This window comes from Coregonus clupeaformis, chromosome 9, assembly GCF_020615455.1.
Source record: "Coregonus clupeaformis isolate EN_2021a chromosome 9, ASM2061545v1, whole genome shotgun sequence".
NCBI classification, from domain to species: Eukaryota; Metazoa; Chordata; class Actinopteri; order Salmoniformes; family Salmonidae; genus Coregonus; species Coregonus clupeaformis.
In genome coordinates, this window is record NC_059200.1 from 10,961,592 (window position 1) to 10,987,680 (window position 26,089).

Sequence of the window (26,089 nt, forward strand, 5' to 3'; positions counted from 1 at the left end):
CCCTGCTTTTTGTCATTATAACTGGAAAAATAACCACTTTAGTCACAGTCAGCTGAGACTTACTCAGCCTGGTTTTGGAATCGTCTACTTTCCATTATGGAATGGCAAACTAATTATAGAAACATTGTTGAAAGTTATACCAGACATACCATAAAGGGCTAAACAAATGTCATAAAGCTTAGCCGTTGAAGTTAACTCTTTGCTAGGTGAGCATCCATCTTACTCTGGCACATAGAAAGCGCTTTCAGTACTCTGTAAATTTGAACTTTCCGCAGGGACCACCAGTCATTTGATACTCTCCTGGCTGTAATGTCAATAAAAGTGCAGGCGATGCCTTCAGAGTCACTGCATGACTAGGTAGGCAGCCTACTGTATAATCACCACAAACTCCCTGTTGAGTGTCTATACGTCTGAACAAGAACCGTTTGAGAGGCCTCTCTGGCTCTCTCCGCCTGCAGCAACATTTTGTCTATGTTCAAACTGGAACTCCCTCTAGCCTAGCCCATTCTAAGAAAATACCACTGAGAAGTCTTTTTATAGATGTAGCTTGCCGTTATGTGCCTGCTTAGTGCTTTCTATGTGAGAATGCAGTGCTCTCCCTGTAGAGGCACAAGAGTTGAAATATTTATATCAGAAGTGCCTCTTTGATATCTCTGTCACTTTAAAGTTATTTTGTTCCATTCAGCATGTATGGTAGAAAACAACTTCTGTTTTCTGTTGTTTGTTTCACTGACAAATAAACAATTACCACAGGTTATCTGCATGTAGACCGTCAAGCACAATGATTCTTCTTCTTCCCAATACAGTATGACTGTCAGCCAATGATAGCCAATGTATTTTCAATGACAGAGTCACAGCTAATCATCAAATGCGTGTGGGGTTGTCTGGGTGTCTGTAGCATTCCTACTGGAACACACTGGGGTGCAGTAACTCTTTAACCGTCCCTGACCAGTGCAGGTGCTTCAGAAATGCCCCTGGTCTGTAACCTGAACTGACTGACAGTCACATTTGTTCAGCAGCTGTCACTCAAACAGGACTTGGTTGAGTAATGTGAACCTGTCAGCTCTGCAAACCCTTAAAATCAACTGTCCAAACACTGATGACTTACAGGATAGTGTATAAGTCACATAGCATGTAAAAACACTGTCACATTCCTCACTCAACACTCAATCACAATCGTGCAAAGCAATCTGTAAAATGTCAGCACTTGACCCAATACATAATAGTATTATGGATAAAATATTGTACAGCAAAGTATGTACGGTCTGTTTTGATTGTGCGGTTGTTAAGTTTATTTTGGCACTCTTTGTTGTCATAAAGACAAAAAAATTTAAGCATGTAACATTTAAATGCTGTAACAACATTTCCTCAAATAGTATCTTTTTGACATACCTTAGAGAGACTCCATTCAGCCTCTTGCATGTTTCTAGTATTTACGTAAGTTCTGAGAATAGTCTAGAGGGGACTAAGTCTTCATTAACCTACTTCGAAGTTCATTTTGGCATGTATTGACCCACTTCTAAGTGATGGTGATATGAGTAAATGACAATAGACAGACTGTAGGCCAGACTCCAAGTTCTGTTAGTAGAGACGCAGTCCAATAATTGGCTCGCTGGCTAGCTGTATCTGAACTGTAGAGGGATGCTTCCAAGGAGAAATGTGAATGTGCTGAAAAGGATACCATTTACCAGACACAAGCAAGCAGCACAATAGAAGTTTGAGAATTAACAGAATGCTCTCACAGTCTTCCAGGGAAACATGGCTGAGGGCTTGAATCAGTCTGAAGATGATGGGGTGTCCTAACCCCTGTGTTCATGTATAGTCTCAATCATGAGAGATATGTTGAGCGTATTCCAGAGCATTAATACAGTGATTTATTTAACATGTTGCTGTTTCTCTGAATAACTGCAGGGCAGATGTCACTGAGTCTCCAGACTAGCACGACATCCCCCGGCACACCCGGCGTTTCCCCTCTGCTATCAAAAACCAGGGAGTGGAGTATTGGAGTGGAGTGGTTCTGCACTCATCAATCATCCTGAGGGGAGTGGAGTGACGGCAGAGGGCGGGGCCACCATTGTCTACACTTGTAATGTCACTGGTAGGACATAGCAAGACCATTATACAGATAAAGACACTTTTATCTTGCCTGGCATGTCCAGAGGTGGGGGAAGGAGGGCTAAAACATTACTTACTCCCCGCAAAGTTTCAACTAGAGTCATTACACTCATAAGATTGGGGTCTAACATTTCTATATCTGCTCTATTCCCTCCTCTCTCTTTACATAATTTATGAGAAGACACATTTGTTTCAGGATTTCTTGCCCTACATTCCAGGTTAATGTTGTAGATTATTTATCTGCATGGACTCAAGTGTGCTTCTTAGCACAAAGCACTGTACAGTTGCTTAACAAGGTCCACCTCCATTTCTGAGAGAACAGCTCATGTATAAGAGCAGCAGTTTAATTATTTGGAGACATAGAACGCATTATATACTCTGTTAACTATAGATGGATGAGATAAAGTAGCTTAAGACAGAGAGTGGTCATGCTCCAGGGGGCAGAGAGGAACAGTCTAATGCGTACAGTGTTCTGTGTGAGGAGGACAGTGTAATTACCAGGCCTTTATTATCCCTGCATGCAGACACTTGTTTCCCAGGCCTCCCCTAGACTTGAGTGCACTGGAGTGCAACAGCATATGGCCAACGACAGCATAAGTGATCTGTAGCTATGTTCAATTAGACCCCTATCACCACTGGCTCTGACTCTAGGGAAGAGAGAGCGGCCACTTTTGAGTGTGCAGAGCCCACTTCAGTCTCTCATCCATGCTTTATATCTACCGCATTCACTATCCCAGCTAGCCAAGTGCTGCTGGGGCATATCAACTTTTACAACTTATAGGAACGGACCCATAATTCTCCGTACAATAATGTTATCCAACCAACAGGTTGTGTTTGGCGGAAAATGGGGGGTGAATGTAGGAAAATGGGGAGTGAACGGACGTTGACTTTAGAAATAGAGTTGATGTTTCTCTGGGCCATGACACTGTAATGCCTCAGAGCACACCAAGGACGGGTTTCTGTTGGGAGGAAAAAGACAAGGAGAGAGGAGGATTTAGGAGGGACGGGGCGGTCATGCGGAAATTATTGCCTTCAGGATAGCAAAAGTAATTTCATGCAATGAACATTTTGTGACCTTCGAAATCAAAGCTATCATCACCTATTTTTTTATGTGAATTAATATGTCTGCAATTTGGATAGGAACCATTTTGGATTACTTGTCACATACCTGTGCAGTGTGCTAACAAGGACAAAATTACCAATGACAGAAGAGTGTTGCAGACAACCATTTTGGATTACTCATCACATACTGTACCTGTCAGAATCAGAATGAGAATCACCTTTACAGATGTAGGATCTTAATTTGATCACTCTTTTGTTGCTGATAATTTTCCTACACAGCAGGAAATGCTAATGAGTTTTAAAAAGGCTTCTAAAGTTTGTAATTTCCACTTGATTTCCAGACTTGGAAATGTAAAAAAAAATGTATCAACCCCTACAAAAATGTCCATTAATTATAATCCACATAATAGTTCACATTTTCTGCTGCTGCAAGATTATTTTCCTGCTGTAGCAAACTGGCTCAAATTAAAGATCCTACGTCTGTATTCACCATGTACTTTTACACATACCCAGAATATGATTTAGTGAAGTGGTGCTGCTCGCAATAGACAATATACAGACAGAATTACACATAGTTTACACATAATCTACTTACAATAAATACAAATTGATATAATAAACATAGAACAATTACACATGAAGGAGAGTATGGCAAATATACGGTTGAAAATATACTGAGAAATACTGAATATACAATTTACAATGTACAGTGGAAATATACACTATTCATATTGCAGTGGGAGTGCCGTCAATAGGTGTGCAGTTAAAATTCAGTTCAAGTCTGCAGTTCAGTTCAAGTTCACACTGTGTATGCTATGACAGAAGATGTGAAACATGGAAGGGAGTGTAGCAAACAACTATTTTGGATTACTCTTCACATACCGCTTAAGTGTGCTAACAAGGAAAACATTTCTAATAAGAGTAGCAGCTTTGAGAAGTATATCATATTTCTCATGTAAATTGAAGTTAATATACTTTTTCCCAGAACATGAATTCCACAACTGAATGGTGCTGTATAGCCAATAGCTGGAGGTTTATGTGATGGGTAGTAAGAGAGGCTTTAGTTTGACTCATGGTCCTTATAATTGTAACCATACTATTTTTCTTGCACCTAGGATTGTCCCCCTGTGGTGCATTGGTTAAGTTATTTCTCAGGAATGTCTCATGACTGACATTATGATTTGATTTTGCAAGCATCAGTGGTGAAAGAACCTCAATTTCTTCCTCTGGCGTTTTAAAGATTAAGTGGTAAACATAAAAACAGACATTCTTATCTTTATTTTTATCATGTACTAGTTATGCTTGTAATCTCAAAACTTGCTAAAACTGAAAATACCAGAATGAGTCATAAAGCGACCAAAGATTTCAGATAAAGTCAATAAAGAGAAGTAATAGAGAAACACCATACATGGGGCTGTTTGCGTAAAATAGATGGACTTTTTGGTCAACTCTTTATCTCTGCCTCACCTAGACATACAGGCTCCCTTCCTCATCATTGCTTTGTTATAAAAGCACATCCCAGCGACATTCCAGCGGTGTCTCACCTCTTTGAGATCTTGGGAAGGTCGAGGAAGGGACAAGTACAATACTAGGAAGGCAAGGTAAATGGACAGAATCGATCAGAGGACAGAATGTGCTTCCTTTACAGACTTTTAGGAAATCAACACTGTTGGTTTGATTTGTATTGCTTTTACTGTGAACTGTGTGGAATGTAGACAGGTGATTATCACAGACAGCAGATGAGGACAGCGGTGGAGTTAGCTATCTGAAGGGGAGCAGCATCTGTGTGTGACATGAATAAAAGAGGAGGAGCTGAGTGCCTCTCACACTGAGACTCTGTGCCTGCCGTTATGATCCATCTGAAACTGCCTTAATCAAATCTGCAGGATCTGAAATTGCGCAGAGCTGACTCTGGTTTGGGAACAGCCCTTGTGACTTCTAGTCCTGAGTCACTTACGGGACAAATGTATAACCAAATCAACTTTGTTAGATTATGATTTCATGCAGCTGTTAAGACGGATTGTGTTAACAGTCCTCATTGCAGCTGCCAGCACATATCACTGGAGGGGTCAGTCCCAAGAGAATTAGACACACTGGTATTCAGAACATTCATTACAATCAGTCATACTATATGTCTGGTTGTTTTTAGCTGATGTTTTGCACTGAGACACTTGACATAATATAAGCTACTGTATCAGTAGGATCAGTGTGTGAAAATTAAGGAATTTACTGTGACATTTGTCTGGGACTTTGGCTCTCCCATAAGCTTCCATCACCTGAGTTCCTACTTGTGGACAGAGGATGGTGGACTACACAACGTTTGTATCGCATGAGTGGTCAACTTGTCTATCAATACACGCGGTCAGCTTAATATGCCATTTAGCTTGTCTGTCAAACGTGCAAATAGCCACTTCTCTCTCACTAAAAGCACAGGTCTCTTCTCTTTCAGGCCAGGACAAGGCCCATCTGAAAGGGGGGATTAAAACCCAACAGAAATTCAAACCTTAATCCTGTTAATTACAGATCCATTTGTTTAATGGCTGATTGACAGCGTCCATGCAAATACAGCCTCTCTTGACGACCACGCCGGTCTTTGTGTGAATGCTAACTAGAGCGCTGCTTAAGAGCAGTAGCCCTGTAGTTGCAGAGAGCACAATAACACCCGGGTGAGGAGGAAGAGAATGTCTTCACACTCCTGGAGGGAGGCGTTATCACTATAGTGGGGGAGCCGTGAATGGACGGGCCTTCAATGGCCTCTGAGAGCATTCCTTTTGATGAGAGCAGGAGGAACCTAGCTAGCCCCACAGCCAGCCCCACCATTCAACAGGGCCATCCCAGCATCGTCTGGCTCACTAGTCGTGCCACTAATGAAGAGTCATAAATAAAATAACTCAACCTGTCAACTATGTCCAGGTGATGTCATTACTTATTTGTTTTAAACTTTGACATTCTTTAGTCTTGAATGTTTGCGAAGATTTAGCAATTTGACATGTTTTACTTTAAAATTAAAATAAGATAGCATAACTTTAGCGATAAAAGCTGAATTCAGGACAGCTGACATGTTGGTTGATGTATCTCCAGTTATCTCTAGATTACCATCAACTTTTACAGCCCTTCTTATATATTGAGCAGGTAGATTCCTGATTTTTAAATTCACATTAGTTAGTGGCTCAGAGCCAATGGAAATGCCTGCTGAGAAAAGGTGGAAGTGATGACTTGATATTCAACATCATCCTGTATCCTGCTTAGAACAGAGATCTGGAAAAGCCATCACTGATGATGCTGGTGGTACTGTGCATCCCTCTGTAAAAGCCCACTCACTGTTGCTTCAGTGTACATAAGGACACGAGGTAATGTTAATATCAGAAAGACAATCACCAAGCCCAGACTTCCACCTCATTCAGTAGCCATGCTCTGCGTCATCAGTGATGATGACTCTTCCAAACAGAGAGGATTGCTTCCAGTCTGTTATGTCTGGCACAGGTTGGCTGGCTCTCTTATCGAGTCCACCATCTGCAGTGACAGATCGCTCATTTCTCCCATTATTTATTTATACAGTGGATGATAGAGTAGACTAAATAGTGTACAAGCTGGAAATTTTTTGTATGGAAGGGTCCGAATGGTTTAAATGATCTGGTATAAATTCTAACTAAACTGTTTGTCTTGTCCCATTTGTGATGGCAAGCATTAATTGTACTGCATTTGTAAAACAACTACAGTATAATGGAATGAGATAACATACCTTGTGAACAGTGCCTGGTTTGTGGAGAGGAAGGATGAGGTCCAAGTCTGGCGCTGTGTCAAAGATGTGTTACTGTGTTATTCTTGTCCTATTGTAACTTGTAGCTCTCATTCATATGAAAACGAAATATTTAGCTGTATGCTTGAGGAGTCGTAAATTGCTTTGTTGCTGAGCTTGTCCCGCTTCCAGGGCTCTTCCTCTTATTGGTTGTAGTATTTATTGTTGTGAAAATAGTGTCACTCTCATACTGCCCCCAATAAGTCAGGTAAAACATAACTTTGACCCATGTAAATCCATAGATTTCTCTTCATTTTACACTTTAAATCAGGGAAAGCTAGTCTGGCAGAATCTGGCAGATATGTCATTCTGCAAATATTTTTGGTATCTCAGATTGTTCTGGCAATTATCACATAGAAATTTCATTGGGAGAAAGGATGTTTGTATGCTTTTTACATTTGTATCACAAAACATTTAGGAGAAAATCATGATGAAAGTGGCCATTTCAGAACCTTTTTAGACCTATACATGCCTCCTGTAAGACCCTGTGATCCGTGAATTGCACATGATAAAGACAACATCTTGGTGTCATTATACGATGCAGAGTAAAAAAATAAATAATACATACAAAGAAAATAGTAACACAAGAGGAATAAAATACACAAGGATGAAGCTATAGAGCAGATTGACATTTATTAAGGTTAAGGTTAAGGTCATGGTTAGGTTTAAAATCAGATGACTTTTTGGCTGTGCCAGCTAGTGACCACTCCTCAGAGCTGCCTCCAGAACAAGATTCATGACAAAAAATGCTAACCTGCGCTATATACAGGGAGTACCAGTACCAGATCAACATGCAGGGGTTAGAGGTATTTGAGGTAGATATGTACATAAAGGCAGGGTAAAATGAATAGGCATCAGGATAGATAATATTACAAGTAAAATTAAGAACAGAGTAGCAGCAGCATATGACATACACACACACTTTTACACTCATCATATGCTGTTGCTACTTTATTTTCCTCTTTTTATTATCTATCCTGATGCCTAGTCATTTTACCCTGTCTTTATGTACATATCTACCTAAAATACCTTGTACCGCTGCACATTGATCTAGTGCTGGTACTTCCTGTATATAGCTCCATTCTTGTGTTTATTCCTCTTGTGTTACTATTTTTTTTTTTTTTTTTTTACTCTGCATCGTTGGGAAAAGCTCGTAAGCAAGCATTTCACGGTAAAGTCTACACCCGTTGTATTCGGCACATGTGACAGATACAATTTTATTTTATTTTATTTGACTCCTTATAGGGTGCTCTAAAGTATGGAGTATGTTTAGATTCTGAAATAAAAATGTTCACACAAATTTATTCGACATTACCAGTATGAATGTGAATATCTCAAAAGTACCCTTTTTGATGTAGCTTATTTTTAGACATATTGTTTGGAACAATGTACTCTTCAAACACGTCAAATTTACAGAGTGGGTGCTCTGTAACTTTTGAAGATATGACCCATGTTATACATAAAAAAGGACTTGTAGAGTATATAGTTTAAAACAAATGTCTATAAATGAACAAAATCAAAAAGGGTACTTTTGAGATATTCATATTAATCTTTTTTTTATGTTTAAGAAATAAATGTGAAATGTGTATTTCAGAATCTAAACATACTCCATATTTTAGAGCACACTATAAGGAATATGATGACACCAAGATGTTGTCTGTATAATGTACGGTTCACAAATCATAGGGTCTTACAGGAGGGCCTAAAATGGCCACTTTCACCATGATTTTCAAAATAATGGTTTGTGATACAAATGTAAATAGCATATCAAATATCCTTCCTCCCATTGAAGTTTCTATGTGAGAATTGCCAGAAAAATCTGAGATACCAAATATATTTTCGGGCATCCTAGCGGGGAATCGCCCATATCAAGAATTTAATGAGGAACTTTTAAACAAGATCAAACTCACAATTTCAGTGATGATTGCACGGGAATAATCATTGTCGGGCAAAAATATTACCTGTCCTAAGGAATTCGATAATTGCACCTCCTAAATCGGTTCTCTTCAAAGAGATACTGTATTATTGATCTTGCTACAGTAGTCCATTACTGTCAAGCGCAGATGTAGCTGTTGACAGTTTTAGCAGCCTTTGAATACAGAAAGCAGGTGGCTTCTTTCCCTGGGACAATAGACTTGTATGCCGTGTGACAGTAGAGGCTCCCAGTGTTATTTTAAGGCCTCATTAGAGGGATTCTTGTTTTAGCTTCTCAGCTGTATTTACCACCTGGTATGGGACTGATTTATGACATAAGGAACCCTGTCTGAAAACCAGCTGAAACCGGCTGCGCTTTAGAACTCTCTTATATTTATCTTGGAGGTTTTATCTCAAACAATGTGCACACTTCAAAGCCAACTCACAGGAAAAAACATTCCTCAGACCCACTGCTTAAAGATTGTCCAGTTTCCTGTGTAGGTTTGGACTGAGGTTTCTCAGACGGTAAAATTGAGGGATACACTGGAGGTTATCTCGATGACCAGCCACAGATATACATTCGGCACCCGACAAAGATTCCTACTAAATGACAGAAATAGAAAACCGTTTGTAAAGTACATTTCTCTCAGGAAACCAAACATTTGGACTTAAGCTATGGCCAGTTTTATAGGAAGCCTCCCAAGGTGGTTTGTGTCCCTGTTTCTGTGTCACAGACCAATATTTGTGGCTAGTAGGACAGTGCTTATGAATTCCTAGACTGTACCTCTACTCTTAAGGTATTAAGGTGAGCCTTATAATGCAGCAGGTGTGATGATGTGCCACACAAAGTTCATCCAAAATCTGAACAGCACAACTCGGCAAAGCTACATTAGTTTTAACGGCTAGAGGGTAAGTGTCAGAAAGCAGGTTTCTTAATCCTGCTATGACATCTTTAGCACCTTATAGAGTGAGCCTGAGAAGGAGGTGGGCATTGATGTGGCTGTGAGTGACAGTCCCTGCTGGATCCGGGGACACTGTGTGTGACAAGACAGCACTCTATTAACCCAGCAGCTGTCCTCACAGGGGTCCATGTCATTCTGGGTGTATAGGGGTGAGGTCTCTGCCCTCCCCAGCATCCCCTCAATGACAATCTGATACTCTGACTGCCTGCCTGACTGCCACACAAGGACATAAATCAATAACACAATCATGCAAACTACATACAAAGGCATATTGTAAGAAAGGGACACCCCCTGTGATGTTGAATATCAGAGACCTCACATCTGTATTAGTTAATCTGGTAGTCAGCAGAAATCTCAGGCAGGTCACCCGTGATACAAGTCAGTATTCGACTTCCATCCATGTCTGAGGACATCGGGAGATGAATTGGAAACCGGCCACTAGGGGCAACAGTGAGTGCTGTTATCTTTAAGTAGGTTTCGGTTTTGCTATGGCGTTGAGGATGGGGATGGCGGATGGTTTCCAAATGTTGCATGTTCAAATACAGCAATAGAAAGTTGTTTTTGATATTTTTGTTTTAAGCCTACCTCAAACCTTAACCCTTACCTTAACCATTCGGAGTTAATGCCTAACCTTAAGAATGTAGAGTTAATGCCTAAACTGAACCCTAACCTTAGAAATTCAGAGTTAATGCTAAACTTAGCCTTAAACACTTCGAAATGAGATGTTTGGAACAACTTATACATTTGACATTTGAGAAACATGGATGAATGTCTAATTCTAACATGAGACCGTGAGAACTTGTAGGAAATATTGTCTGTATGAGTCTTTTATTGGGCAAAGTTGTTTCATGCTTATACAACCTGGTTGTAAAATGTATGGATCAAAACTATTTTCCGATACAGTAACCAGGCCCCATGGCATTTTGTTATGGTGTTATGTTCCATAAATACATAATACTTTAGTAAAGTTCCTGAGTGTTAAATTGCATATGTGCCATGCTCACACTCTGGGTCATACCTCCCTGCCATGCTAGTGCTTCTCTCTGTTGACATACCAGCTGTCAATCGCCACAAAGATCAGTGCCTCTGTCTGTCACCCCCTCCTGTTGCACTCCTCCCCTTGGTGAGTCCTGGACTCCTCCCAGCACCCAGCATCCTTTGGGGGCTCCTTTTCTGTTCTCCTCTTATTTCTTCCTTCTTCCTATTCATGTGAGCAGAGATGTTCTTTACTGCTTTTGTTTGGAGAAGCTGGGCTGACCTGTTGTGGTGGAGGACCACCTGCCGCCACACATTCTCATGTTTCCAGAGCTCCCAGTGACGAGGGGAGGGGGGCAGGGAGGGGCAGAGGAGGGGTGGAGGACAGACCTGTCCCAGGGTGCCCCCCCCACATCCATCACTCTGACGGCCAGAGCTGTTATTCCTCCTTTACCCCCATGTAGTACATCAGCCTGGTTTCATCCTCAGCTCATTTTTCACACCCCACGGAGCTGGGGAGGTGCTGGGGAGGTGTGGGCGCTGAGTTTGTGAATGGAGTGCCTTCACTGGATGAGTGGCTGTCGTCAGCTGCTCCTGGCCAGAGGTCGCTTCCTCGGCCTCATTTCTGAGTGGCTGACTGATCTTTACTTGAGGAGTAACAAAGAGAGGCTGCCTTTAATGAACTCTCAGACATGGCCTCCCAAAGGCATGAGGTCAGTGGAAACATCAAAGCCCCTCTAATAGGCTTCAGAACCACCACTGGAACATACACCATGAGAGTCAGTCAGTCCATGATTATCTACAGTTGACTTTAGTCATGGTTCAATATTTTAAACTGTTATGAATTCTGTGACAGAACTAAATGATGAGGAAAATATTTATTTTTCTTCCATAAAAGCAATTCACTTTGAGTAGCTCAGAAACTCTTCTTGTCCATGGATACTAAAGGCTTAAAGGCATTGCATTGCACAGGTCATGGATTTTGCCGGAATGTATTTTATTGCCAATGTCTCTATCCTTCACCCAGTAATCCAAGTTTGATATGATTTAATCCACTGCACTGTATGTGACAATCAATTGTAATTCATGTTTTAACTATCAAAGCCTGCATTTATGGAGGATGAAATATCCATTGGATGAAAGATTAATTAATCAAATTGTATGGTTCAAAGAACTGTCTGCCATGTGTGAAAAACAGTTTCACGCTGAATAAAACATCACATTTGGATTTAAGTGTTCTCTCCAGCTATTGAAAATGACAGTGCCATAGTAAAGCACACACACAACCAAAAACCCCTTGCTAAAGCCTTTAAGCACCAACCATTTTAATAAAGTAGAGGGTTGTCAATAGACTGCCTCCTTTTTGGGATATATGAACGGACAAACATCTGGGTCTTATTATGGTCCCGAAGAGCAAGCCTCGCCACAGTGCCGAGTTGGGGAGTTTTCATACAGTATATCACCAGGCTATCTCCACTCAGCTCTCCTCTGCACAAACCAAACAGGCCTCTCAACCACACAGATTTATTACTCATTTTTGCCGTGTGTGGGGAGTGGAGCTGTAGATGGTGCTCACCAGTTAACAAATGGCCCGAATGAAGAATGGGCACTTGACACCAGCCTCAGTGTATTAGTCAGCCCGGCTAATTGTGCCAGCCTCCTGCCACCCAAGACTGTCTCCATCTGGTCTCTAACATTCCTCACTCTATCGGAGTCTACCCTGCCTTGGCTGGCTGTATCTCCTTAACTATTACACCCTCTACCTTGGCCTGAGAAATGCTCACTCCTTTCTTCGCTCTCTCATGAAGCTTAACTGGTCACTTCTATCTCCATCTGTGTCTCATCTCTCATCTAACCCAATGGGTTTGGCTTACCCTTCCCCACCTTTCTGATTCTAGCACTGGCTAGTTCCGTCTCCAACTGATGGAGGAGGACATGCATCATTAAATACCTGAAGAATAGTATTGATTTATATATGATATAAAAATAATAATGAAAACTTGAATGTTGATGAAAGGAGTTCCTGGATGTGAATGAGGGACACAATGTCTTTGTTGAGTCAAAACTCAAACAGTATGTCGCCCAAACTAAAAATAAAATATGTGTTGGGAGGAATATTTTGCAAACCTTAATTTTCAAGTTTCATGTTGAAACTCATTCATAAACTATACGTTACCTTCATCTCTGTTCAGGCAGGTTCAGTCCGATCCTGACTCCCCTAACGTAACTCCTGCCATTGGAATTGTAATTCAAACACACACACACACTCAGCTCCACACTCACCTCAGCTATTCTATTCAATCATTGGACATTTTCATTAGATTTAAAGTAAATCATTTTTTTTGCACACACTGGGCTTGGTTATCTGGTTGAAGACTATACTAGGAGGAGTGGTTATCTGGTGGAAGACTATATGGGAAAGAGTGGGAATCTGGAGAAGTTCTGCCCCCAGATATACACAAGTTTTAGAGCCGTTTCCGCTCTACTTCCTGAACTCCTCCCGTCGATGCAATCCACTTCCGTTCTGCCGGGCTGGGTTTGTTTTGCTAGCTAGCTCCGTTGTGCCGACAAAGCACTGATATCGCAGTGACAAAGAGGATATAAAAATTACAATTACAACATGAAGAAAAGTGGTTCGGGAACGACGTGTGCGGTAGTTGGTTGCAAAAACTCGAGAAAGCACCTGAACGAGTGGTTAGATAGAGAGTGCTACGACCACAAACCAGCTACGAAGAGGCAATGTCCATGCGCTCCATTGTTTACATTTTTTCGCAAGCCTGATACCGACTCGGAATCAAGGACCTGGCTGAAGGCATTGAATCTAAAGAAACCACCCCTCAACGTTTTTGTTTGTTCCTATCACTTTGTTGACCAAAAACCTACCAAGGATAACCCTTTCACAGAGTTGTGGTTGGGATACAATCGCCCTCCCCAGCCAAAGAGGCGTCAACTCACCCAGCGGACCACTGCCTCCCCCCAGAGAAAGAAACGCAGACTTGAATCTGAGGGTAAATTCAGCAACTTTAGCTATGAAGCTGACAATACTGTTAATTATGAAGAAGTTGTCATACATTAACATTGCTACCGGTATTTTGCTAAGGCAGTTGATTGTTTTGGAGATGGGACAAACAATGCCCACGATAGCTACATCATTAATTGTGTGTGTGTGTGTGTGTGTGTGTGTGTGTGTGTGTGTGTGTGTGTGCCTGCCTGCGTGTGCCTTAGTCTACATCATAAATGCTGCTATAGCATAACAGTGCTCATCATGGTTTAGGAGATGGAGGTGTGGACATGGTGTTGGCTCGGTGATGGAGGAGGTATTAGCATTAAAGCAGAGCTGCAGGAGGCTATTCCCAGGGCAATTGAAAAGTGCTGCCATTGGTGAGGCAAGTGCGTTCTTCCTCCACTCTTCATGAGTCCTAAAGAGTGTCACCTCCTGTGCCGGTTCTGGAGTGGTAGAGGATGGCGGTGAAGTTGGTGGCGGCTGGTAGAGATCCTTCCTGTTGTGTCGTTTGAAGCGGACATACTTCATCTTCCTCTGACCAGCATTTCTTTTAGACCCAGCATTCCACTGGTTTTGTCCGTCTGTGCAGGCACGCCCGGTTTTCCCCTGTCTCACAGCATTTTCTACCTAGAGAGATATAGTAAAAACAGTGCATAGATATTATAATGGGTTCACTGCACACATGTCATATGATGTAACACGAATATGAAGAAAATGCGTTATTATCATAATTCAATTCAATTATGAGCGCGCTTATCTAAACGGCACCTAAAAGCTGTCTCAAAGAACCAGCAAAAGTAATGATTATGAATATGTAAAATATTGCAATGAGACATTTTAATTGTTTATTCATAAACAAGTGTTCGGTTCATGCATAAGCTCCAGTTCAGGCCGGAGCCTTATGTTGTCATTATCTATTGTCTGTCTGCTATATTTATTTTTTATTTATTAAATCCAGGAATTTGGTTAATGAAAAATTTATTAAAATTAAGATACAATTAATACAAAACGAAATTCGCTTTAAAGGCTTTGTTCTTTCTGTTTTGAGGTGTCTGTGAAAGTTTGAAAGTCTTTAGTGCCGCTTTCAGAGCGCTCACGTCTGTAATGGAGAACTGTCGTAGGCCTAACATTGTTTTTTCCTCATAAATGCAAACACGAAAATTAAAACACAAAAGATAATTACCTTCCACAGGATCGCAGCTGAGTGGGAACAAGATCTCCCTGGTCCAGCAACACACGTACATCCCGCAGTTTTGACTTCTCCAGCTTCAGTTACCAGCACCCAAGCATTATGCCATGCATTGTTCAAACACTGGCTAGGCTCTACATTTGCTTTCAGATAAACAAAACGATCATGTTTGTATGACATGACACAACCGACTTTGTTGCTGTGCAGATATTGATATGCCTCGGAGGCTTTCAGATTGTCCATTGCTTTTCCATCTATTGCCATGGATTGCACGAAGTAGGAGCAAATCTTGCTGTACGTTATGTTGGGCCACGTCGTCATGTTATCCTCCCAGTTCTGCACTGAATTCGGGTGGAGGAGAGTAGCGCCATCTCCAGTCAAAGTAGTAGAACCGTGTTCCCAAGCTAGCGTCGACATCGCTGTGTTTACACCGGCAGACGTTGTGCAAACAACTTCCGGCGGAAATGAAATGCATTTGTGTAGAGTTATGGCGCCACCCGGGATACAGCGCGTAAACTTGTGTATAGAGCTTACTGTAGCACCCAGCTGTCACAGCTCAAAGGTGATTCTTGCCTGATGCACCAAAAACGGACATATTTTAGAGAGAAATGACCTAGTGTTAGCCTAGCCCTGTTTCACTGTAGATTTTCTATGATTGATCAAAATATCTCGCTCTCACTATTGTGACAGCGTAGCTAGCACAGTGCTCTGTGTTATTTTGTGCTTAATGTAATGTTTATTTATACCGTCTCCCACGCTGAGCTCTGCTATTCATGTGAAGGCCAGATTGAATGTATTCATTGTGCTCTGGCAGTATAATTTTTTTCTCCTGTGACAAATTAAGAAAACCTATAGTTTAGCTTGAGGAATTCAAATACATGTTCTGAGCATTTTGTTTATGTTGCATTAATTGAGTGAAGTATCGTTCTTTCCCATCAGTGAGGGGAGAAACAGTATCCCCTTCCCCTGCCAGCATTGTTTACTGAGATATTATGGTATATGCTGTGTGCCCGCCCGTACCTGGCTGCTGATGACAGTCTCCATACCACCTGGTGACAGACCATATTTCACTAAGTCAGACAGAACCGCAATCAATCAGAAGCCATCCCCCACCGAGCCTCAGCGCCCTGGAAATATTCCCTAAAAGCTGCAGCCAATTTCTCTTTACTGAACCTCCAACCCCCCTTTGGGCACACATGTTTTCCGCTAGTGAGAATCCCTCTCTCATTATTCCATGCTATACGTAACCCTTGGTAAGGTAACCAAGCCTCTGTTTTGCATGACAGGAATGCTAAAAGAGATGTGCTTTTCCACAACTGAGATTCCTGCCTCCTGCCACCCCTCTCCCTCGGTGGACATATGACTGAACCTTAAATCTTTAAACTGAGACCGGCTGTCAAAAGCTGTAAGACTCAATAGTCCTGTGCCAGCCAAAATAGCACCATGACGCTCAAAGGCTGGAAAATCCCCCCGAAGGAGCCCCTAGAGTAACAGACAAGGCCTTAAATTCTCTATCACCTTGGTGGCTAAGAGCCCCTATAGGCTAACATCACAACTTTACAGTGTCTCGTAAATCTAAAAGCCATCATTTGGAATCAAACTTGTGGTCGTCTCAGTGATTTTAGCGATTGTATATTTTCATTTCACTTTTATTTTACAGTCAAGGTAATATGGCAGTGATATTTAAAACCAATCAGATTAATTAACATATGGCCCTGGCCTCCACATAATGTTACTGAAATGAGATATGTATTAGGTTGTCTGCCTCCCAGGTGGGTCCATAGGCAGGCAGAGATATGCTCTACTCCTTTTCCACATACCGGAAATTGTTGTATGCCCAGTGTTGCAGACCAAGTGGTGGTCGCTAATTAGCCGACCCATTAGCGAATGAAAATAATCATTCCTCAAATATGTTGGTCAAATTAGACGACATGCTTATGGTCATCTTAAAAGCTCTGGCTCAGAGCAACCGGACAGAGGGATACAGTAAAATGGCTGGGCTGAAATGTCCTGGGGCCTCGAACCTAAAGCCTTGTGGTCTGTCCTACTGTTCGTCCCATTATATTACCCCTGTAAAGTCACTGGTGGCAGGCTCGTAAAGCTGGGCATGATAAATCCCTGCCTCAATGCTTCTCTCTTATACAGTGCAGGGGGTAGTACTTGAAGGTCCTATATGTCTGGGTAAATTCAAGGTCAACCAAGGTTGTACTTGACTCCTTTTGTAGTAGGCTTTACTAATAGGCACAAAGCAATTGACCTCAAGCCTTTATACTTGTGCTGTGTACAGTAGCCACCACCTGTAGAAATAAATGTCTACTGATAAAACACGTTCGACATAATTGAGTAATGATGGTTGCAAATTATGTATGCACATTGAATTACCTACATTTAGATGTAGATGGATATTTAATCTACATTTAGATGTAGATTTATAAGGCATTTTATTAATTGTAATGTCTTGAGAGATTGACCGCTTACTGCTTACAAATGTGTATTGTATGGGTGGTGATCTGAGCGGGCCGTAAGGTTGCCTGACATGATCTGAGAGGCTGAAAATACAGGAACATCTTGTCCTTTCAACTGTCTCACATACAATCATTAGTTTTTTAATAATTTAATTGGACTAATGACATACTAAACTAAATCAAGCCACTGGAAACAAGTGTGCTTTTGTGAGCTATGTAGTAAATCAATTACCCCTCTAAAAATAATGAAGCTGGAGTAGCTCTGAATCATTAATTCTCATCTCCGGGGCAGCACACTCCAACCATTGTCATATTTTCAGTCTCTATTTCTATCAAGGATCCTACATTGTTGAATGACAGAAATCAACTGACCAGATGTTTCATGAGGACACTCCTGAAGTAAAGCACAGCACTCATCCAGAGTGTCTGTCTGAGAGGTTTGGAATTCCACTCCGTGGCTCGGAAGAAAAAAATGATATTTTAACCTACCATTTACTGCACGGCGGTTTAGTGCTTTAGGGGCAAGAAGAGAAGAATAACATTCATGCATCGCTATCATTATTTATTATTTTATCAATAGCACAGAAATGTGTTTCTATGTTCCCTGAGTGTGCGTGCCAAGAGTCGTGGTACATTTCAGTTGGTTCACAACACCCACTTTTCCACAAAGCATAATTTGTTTTGAGTGTGATAAATAAAAAAATTATGCCAGAGTATGAAAACCCATGAGAAGGCAATATTATTCTGGATAGGTACAATATGGGGTTTGTTGTAAGTTATTAAAAGCATGTCACCTGCTTATTTATGTGAAGCACCAATGCAAGCAAGTACCAATGCATTAGCATCATATTTATATAATGTCTACTGCAGTTCATTTTCCTTTGTAACATTATATCTACAAGTGAATATAGATTTTTAGCTAGGAATGTCTGGCCAAAGAAAAAACATACAGTAAGTATTTATGGCAAGGCACATCTACGTATATCTTCCTTTGCACTGTAAAAACAGACACTTTCCATGTACTGTACAGCTATTTTCCTGCCCTTCCCTCGCACCTGTTGTAAATATGATGGATGTTAAACGCTGTAGATTTTATGTCAGCATGGAACTGTACTGTACATGATGTCATCAGTCAAACCCAAAACATAAGATAACATTTCCCCCCCCTCTTCCTGAAAGGTAATTCTGCTTGCAGCTGGTGCTCAATATTTTGGTCAGTCCGTTACTTGCCCACTGTATAAATCAGCACTGTGCCTGTTTTGCTTTCATCAAAGTAAATTATACAAAGGATGCATCCTTCAAAGCTATTGTGGGACTTGATTATTGCATCTCTTTCAGTTTGACAGCCTTTGAGCCCCTCTCTTAAAGATGATGGGCCTTTTAAAAAAGTGTCCTCTTACTCAGAGCAAAATCTATAAAAACTGTTGTTGTTTGCAGGTCAGATGATGAATGATTCAGTCTGAAAGACAGGAAGGCTTTGCGTGCCCTGTGGCACAAACAAAGCAGGATGTAATGTAAACTTGTACTATCAGATTACCCAGACTGTGCCGGTAGGGCTGTTTTTACCCTCGGCTCACTTGCCTTGGCTGTGCAGTGGTACATCAAGAGCTCAGGCTAATAATACACTGAGCCGTTTCTGTGTGGCAAGGACCCACTGCACACATTTAGCTCCAACATGGAGATAATTCAGGGCAGGACAGTGCAGCTGTACTTGGAATTAGAACATGGGTTACTTGTCTTTTCTTTATGTTTCCCACTTCCTACAGAGGATGGCTGTTAGCTCAGGTCCCACTGGTTTCTAAATGTAATGTCATTTGGTCAAGCAATGAGCGTAGGCAGAATTTTTCTACCTCCAAATAGATTACTTCAGAGCAATCGGAGCAGTGTTCCTACAGCTGATGACTTTGATTTGCACTACAGGAGCTTTTTTCTCAAACCAGAATCTGGGGGAATGTATTTTTGGGTAATGCAAATGTAAATAGCAGCAAGTTTTAGAATGACACAGGTGTTCAAAACCTTCCCCAACACTTCTTGTTGTGTTGGGAGTTACTGTATTCCTCATGGCCATCAAAACAAGACCCTACATATCTGCTAAGCATATCCAGATATTCATATTCTAACAATTTCAATACTCTTGTGGCATTACTTTCAGCACTGTTCTCAATGCCAGACTCACAACTCACAAAACGAGCTTTCCAGAACATTCTGCATTCTTTTGGTTACAAGTCTGCTATATGAGAACACACAGAATGCAAAGCTCGGAGGACGTCGAGTCAATCCAGCAACTAGCTACATTATTAATGAATCAACACACCCAACTGCTTTGTTTCCTGAGAGGAGACCTCTCCAACAGCCAGACACAGCCTCTGCTTATGAATAAGCAGTGAGAACTGCCCTATTTTCCCTGGAATGCTGTAGATGGATTTATTGACTTGCTCCTTCAACTGTGACTCGACTGTGATTATGTCTGTGTTGACTGGAAACTCGCCCTTCATAAAACTTGACCTTTGGGACTGAGGGGGTTCACTTATAAGTCTATTAAGGGAGCAGTTATAATGAATATAACTAACAACATGGACATCTTTATTCTAGCTTTTCGTACTGTATGTGGTGTGTCTGTCTTTTTTTACAGTATATAACAGCTGTTTCCATGAAGAAATAGCTATTTATATCCCTAGACACTCATAGAGTTGCTGTTTTTATGAAGAACAGAATAAGTACACCACTGCTAGGCCTCTCCATAGGAAATGCAACTTCCCTTAACACCCCATAAAATACGCATTCCCCATCCCTTCTAGCCCGGTGTGTAAAACAAACAGACAGGCCTCAGAAATTATGGTAGGCCCTGAGACCTTTTATACAATGATTAAGTAAAGCTCTCTGCTTACAAAAAAAACATTATATTTCACAGAGTCTTAGAATTCATATATTAGAAACAAAAGATTTCTCATGATAAGTGATATCTTCAATTTCACAGTGTGATGTCATGTCTCCATTGACATTTTGCCTTCAATGCAGCTTAAAATCAAGTCATTGGAGGGGAAACTGTGTTAGATACGTACATCACTGGAAAAGTAGAAGGCTAGCCAAATTATGGCATTTGTATTGCGAGGAGAGTGAGTGAATGAGTGAGTGAGTGAGTGAGTGAGTGCATGTAGTGATACATCTTTCTATTTTAACCACAATCTTATCAGAACTGTGAGTGGGAGAGCTATGATGAACAATTGATGATTTGAATAGGTAAATGATAACACTGTGGTGTTTGCTGTTGTAGCCTAAATATGTGCCAACAGGGATTTCCAGAAGCTAATGATTCAGCATCTAATACCTTCAGCTGGCAAACTGTTTGTCTTTTACCTATTGTATTGCAAATAACAATGTTATCACATGCATGTGTCACTATCTCTTACACAGACATCAACTACACACATTACATACACAGAGCCACACACAGGTTTGGCATGAAATATCAAGCTTGTTTGAATTCATAATTCAAGGCATTCCTGTGTTAACACTAAATCTATGATACATTTGGAATCTCTATCTTTCATAGTCCTTCACATTTTCCCAACAAGTGATGTTAGCTTACAATACAATAGCAAAGGGGGAGCTCCACCTATATCCACCACTCCAGGTCCCATCAAAGCCCCTGTGATTACTCTCCTGCCCTCCACCACGACATAAATATCTGCTTATCTCAGCCCCCAAACAGCAGGATTTTTCTAAATATCTGCTTTATATTAAGTCACAGCCTCTAAAAGGAGAACAAAGTCTTGTTGAGAGTATAAATAATGCCCAGGGTGAAGCCATGAGCAGATTTACACTGCTAGACTGGGGGAAGGGATTACCTCTGCCACTCCTCATCTAGGCTGTAGCCCCCACTGACCCACTCTCTGTCCAGTTAGACAGATGTCCTAGGGCCACGTAGGACCAGGCCTGGGTCTGGAATGTATGAGTTCACAGGGTCATCACAGTACCTTCACCCCACATAATCAGGGTCCAGTGATTAACTTCCAATACTCCCCTTTCCCAACAGACGCAGCTCGAAACGTAAAGAAAATATTTCAAGCATAGATTATGTCTGTGCTCTGTTGAGACTGATGCATAGTGATCCATTGGTTTGTTTGAACCAAATGTCTTTGTTGTTTATCACAACTATTTATAGCAGCAGGCGTCTTTAAGTTGTGTACACTTATAGGAGGTCCTTACAACGCCCTCATAGAATGACTTTGCTCGTTGAATGTGGATAATTGAGTGGATGTAGATTTGAAGAGGCATTACAGGACGAATCTCTTGGAAATTATTATCAATACCCAGCATTCAAGCAAAACTAAACATTAAATATTTTAATAAATGTTAATGTTTGGTTTTCTGCTCAGTTTACACTTCACATGAAATTCCAAATGAAGCATAAAGATAATCACCAAGAGTTTAAGTATTGAGTTGCATTTTACAGTCATCAATTTGTAATTGCATGTTTGAAATGACCATGGATTATTATTATTTTTCTAGTCATTGCTTTCAGATTTTTTCTTACAGAATAGTATTGCAATAGCTCATTTAGAAAGAAAACAACCTGTGAATGTTTTCTTAATTTGGTGGTTTCTTCCTGGGCAGTATTACTTTCATCATTAAGGCCTCAAACATTCGACCACCGTCTGTATTACTCGGAATATGAAACCGATGTGCATAGTTATATATATATATTATTTCTTTTTGGGGGGGAATCGATTGACTATGACTTTTCAGATCACCCAGTAATGCTATCTGCAAGGTTAGCTCCAGGTAAATATTGCAATCCTTTAGCCATTCCTAGACCTGTGTCCAAAAACATAGTTATTTATTTACACATGCCTACACAGCATAGGGAGCTTGTCATTAAACTATTCCCTCTAATCTTTATGGATCATGAGAGGGAACCCAAGAGCAATCTTAGTGTTAACATTTGTGGTGGTCATCTGAACCTGCACAGCATCTTCTATTACAGTTGGAAATCAGATTACTGGACATTTAATAACTCTGGACATTTTTGCTCAATAATTCTGCAAGTACAGACCTCTGAAGTTCGAGTCAGATGACCTCAGCAATTTGTAATATTCTCTAAAGAAATGAACAATTGTATTGTTAGAAAAAAAAAATGTTCTTCAACTTTTATAAACAAACTACTTATTTTAAGGACATGGCATTGTCCTTAAACAACCTTTAAGGGTAGGGTGCATGTTTGTGTGCCTATGGTCAGCATTTCCTGTTTATTTGTATCACATAATAAACCAACCTAATAACAATCCTAGATAAATGATTGTTTTATCTTTTGATTTGGGTTTATTTAAAGGGACAATCAGCAGTTGCTACTGTACATCCATTTTTGGATTTACAAATTAATGATATTGATTCTTGAAGAATATAACTTATAAATGCCTCATGAGTTGTCGTACCCCATCAGAACCCAAAATATAACATTGTTTTACTCCAACGTTTGAAAACAAAGAAAATGTAAACAAACACTATAGAACCTCAAAACATGGTTAAAACTAAACATTTTATATCATGGATGGTCAGTCCTTGCATCCATAGCTCTGACTATGAATTTGAGAGTGGTTACATTTCTCCAGCCCCATCCCTCAGCTTTTACCGAACCAGGGGAGGGAAGTACGCTTTGTTATTGTTTATACTGCTGATTGCCGCTTTAAATGTATGTACAGTTGAAGTCGGAAGTTTACATACACTTAGGTTTTTCAACCACTCCAAAAATGTCTTGTTAACAAACTATAGTTTTACATGACACAAGTACATTTTTCCAACAATTGTTTACAGACAGATTATTTAACTTATAATTCACTGTATCACAATTCCAGTGGGTCAGAAGTTTACATACACTAAATTGACTGTGCCTTTAAACAGCTTGGAAAATTCCAGAAAATGATGTCATTGCTATAGAAGCTTCTGATAGGCTAATTGACATCATTCGAGTCAATTGGAAGTGTACCTGTGGATGTATTTCAAGGCATACCTTCAAACTGAGTGCCTCTTTGCTTGACATCATGGGAAAATCCAAAGAAATCAGCCAAGACCTCAGAAAATAAATTGTAGACCTCCACAAGTCTGGTTCATCCTTGGGAGCAATTTCCAAACACCTGAAGGTACCACGTTGATCTGTACAAACAATAGTACTCAAGTATAAACACCATGGGACCAGGCAGCCGTCATACCACTCAGGAAGGAGACGCGTTCTGTCTCCTAGAGATGAACGTACTTTGGTGCGAAAAGTGTAAATCAATCCCAGAACAACAGCAAAGGACCTTGTGAAGATGCTGGAGGAAACAGGTACAAAAGTATCTATATCCACAGTAAAACGAGTCCTATATCGACATAACCTGAAAGGCCACTCAGCAAGGAAGAAGCCACTGCTCCAAAACCGCCATAAAAAAAGCCAGACTACGGTTTGCAACTGCACGTGGGGACAAAGATCGTACTTTTTGGAGAAATGTCCTCTGGTCTGATGAAACAAAAATAGAACTGTTTGGCCATAATGACCATCGTTATGTTTGGAGGAAAAAGGGGGTGCTTGCAAGCCGAAGAACACCATCCCAACCGTGAAGCACGGGGGTGGCAGCATCATTCTGTGGGGTGCTTTGCTGCAGGAGGGACCGGTGCACATCACAAAATAGATGGCATCATGAGGAAGGAAAATTATGTGGATATACTGAAGCAACATCTCAAGACATAAGTCAGGAAGTTAAAGCTTGGTCGCAAATGGGTCTTCCAAATGGACAATGATCCCAAGCATACTTCCAAAGTTGTGGCAAAATGGCTTAAGGACAACAAAGTCAAGGTATTGGAGTGGCCATCACAAAGCCCTGACCTCAATCCTATAGAAAATGTGGGCAGAACTGAAAAAAACGTGTGCGAGCAAGGAGGCCTACAAACCTGACTCAGTTACACCAGCTCTGTCATGAGGAATGGGCCAAAATTCACCCAACCTATTGTTGGAAGCTTGTGGAAGGCTACCCAAAACGTTTGACCCAAGTTAAACAATTTAAAGGCAATGCTACCAAATACTAATTGAGTGTATGTAAACTTCTGACCCACTGGGAATGTGATGAAATAAATAAAAGCTGAAATAAATCATTCTCTCTACTATTATTCTGACATTTCACATTCTTAAAATAAAGTGGTGATCCTAACTGACCTAAGACAGGGAATTTTTACTAGGATTAAATGTCAGGAATTGTGAAAAACTGAGTTTAAATGTATTTGGATAAGGTGTATGTAAACTTCCGACTTCAACTGTAACTATGTATTATTAAAAGACTACAGACTTGGTCCAAAAACATCTGTTTCTGGTATGTGTTACCTATCCCTTCAGGTTAAACATTTGGTCTTTCTATCTGAGCCTCTCCTGGGACTAGGATTAGGGTGAGATTAAAGGAGGTTATAGTTTCCCCACGGTGTTTAGTTTACTCAGTGCATACTCTGGGTTAATAATCTGAGTTTGAGAGGAGAGGTTCTCTGTAAGTAATATAGCGGACAGTCACAACATTGCACTTCATTCACGACTCAAATTAATCTAAATTTAAAACAACAAAACAATGTATTTGTCATGAAGGGAGTACTTCATGTTTTGGTAAAGAAATGTTTCATGAATGCATCAAAACGTGGTTGTGAAATAGACCATTATTTTTCTTATCGTAATATGAATTGACTATAGATTGTTGATACATTTTGAAATATGGAAATTGTGATTCTGTATGTCGACTGACATACAGTACAGTACTCTGCCTTGGGAATACGGTCAGTAGTTGCCTGTCCAACGTGCTGACTCAGATAAAGTTAACGTAAAGCATGGTACTGTTCTCTCTGGTGGAACAGAACAGGACAGGACAGGGTGCAGGGTAGCAGAGGTCTCTCATATAAACAGCTCTTTGTTTAGACATGTCAGGGATGTGGTGTAAATATAGCCATGTGCGTCTATGTATTTATCCTAACATCTCACAGTCCTGCAGAAATAGCATTGGCATTTCCTGTAGTTGTTCACTGTGAAACTAACAAGGTCATATAAGAACCCTAATGTCTCATACCGTGTCTGAAGGATAAGGAGGAGTAGAGGCCCATCATTGCCCTTTCTGTGTGAGACGCGTTTGAAAAGCGCTGGAAAGTAAACACAAGTTAACCTGTGGGAGTGGAGAACTGAAGAGCTCCCACTCTCTGTCCATCCGGGACTATGGTGCCTAGTGATTAATGCTGTGTGGCTGGGAGGCCTCTTCAAAATATACAGTCCCTTCAGCTTGTTCTGTTGTTCCCTTTACTATCTCCAGATAAACCATAGCCAGCTGCAGACTGGCCAGTTCTGGTCCTAGGGTGCTCTAAGATATTAGACATCAGCTGTGCTAACAACCACACCCCAGAGTCCCGGATGTAATATCCCAGTTATCATGTAGAGTTATTTTTTGTGGCCAAAGTATACATTGAGGAGGAAATGATGTCCTCAGTGAAGTAATGAGAAGGGTTTAGGCATACAATAGGAGTCCTTTACACTGTAGTGTTGTAGGCATACTGTTGTGAGACTGAGGGATAAAAACACAATCCAACTTTGTTTTCTTCTTC

At 40.8% G+C, this 26,089-nt stretch overlaps 1 protein-coding gene across 1 annotated transcript; it reads right to left on the reverse strand.

The window, feature by feature from the left end:
- Nucleotides 1–13,994: 13,994 nt before the first annotated feature.
- Nucleotides 13,995–15,537, reverse strand: LOC121573730. The gene is made up of 2 exons (XM_041885924.2): nucleotides 15,015–15,537; nucleotides 13,995–14,458 (listed from the first exon to the last, which is right to left on the reverse strand). Exons 1-2 carry the CDS (start codon nucleotides 15,435–15,437, stop codon nucleotides 14,054–14,056), a joined length of 828 nt encoding a protein of 275 aa, XP_041741858.1. The 5' UTR covers nucleotides 15,438–15,537; the 3' UTR covers nucleotides 13,995–14,053.
- Nucleotides 15,538–26,089: the final 10,552 nt, after the last annotated feature.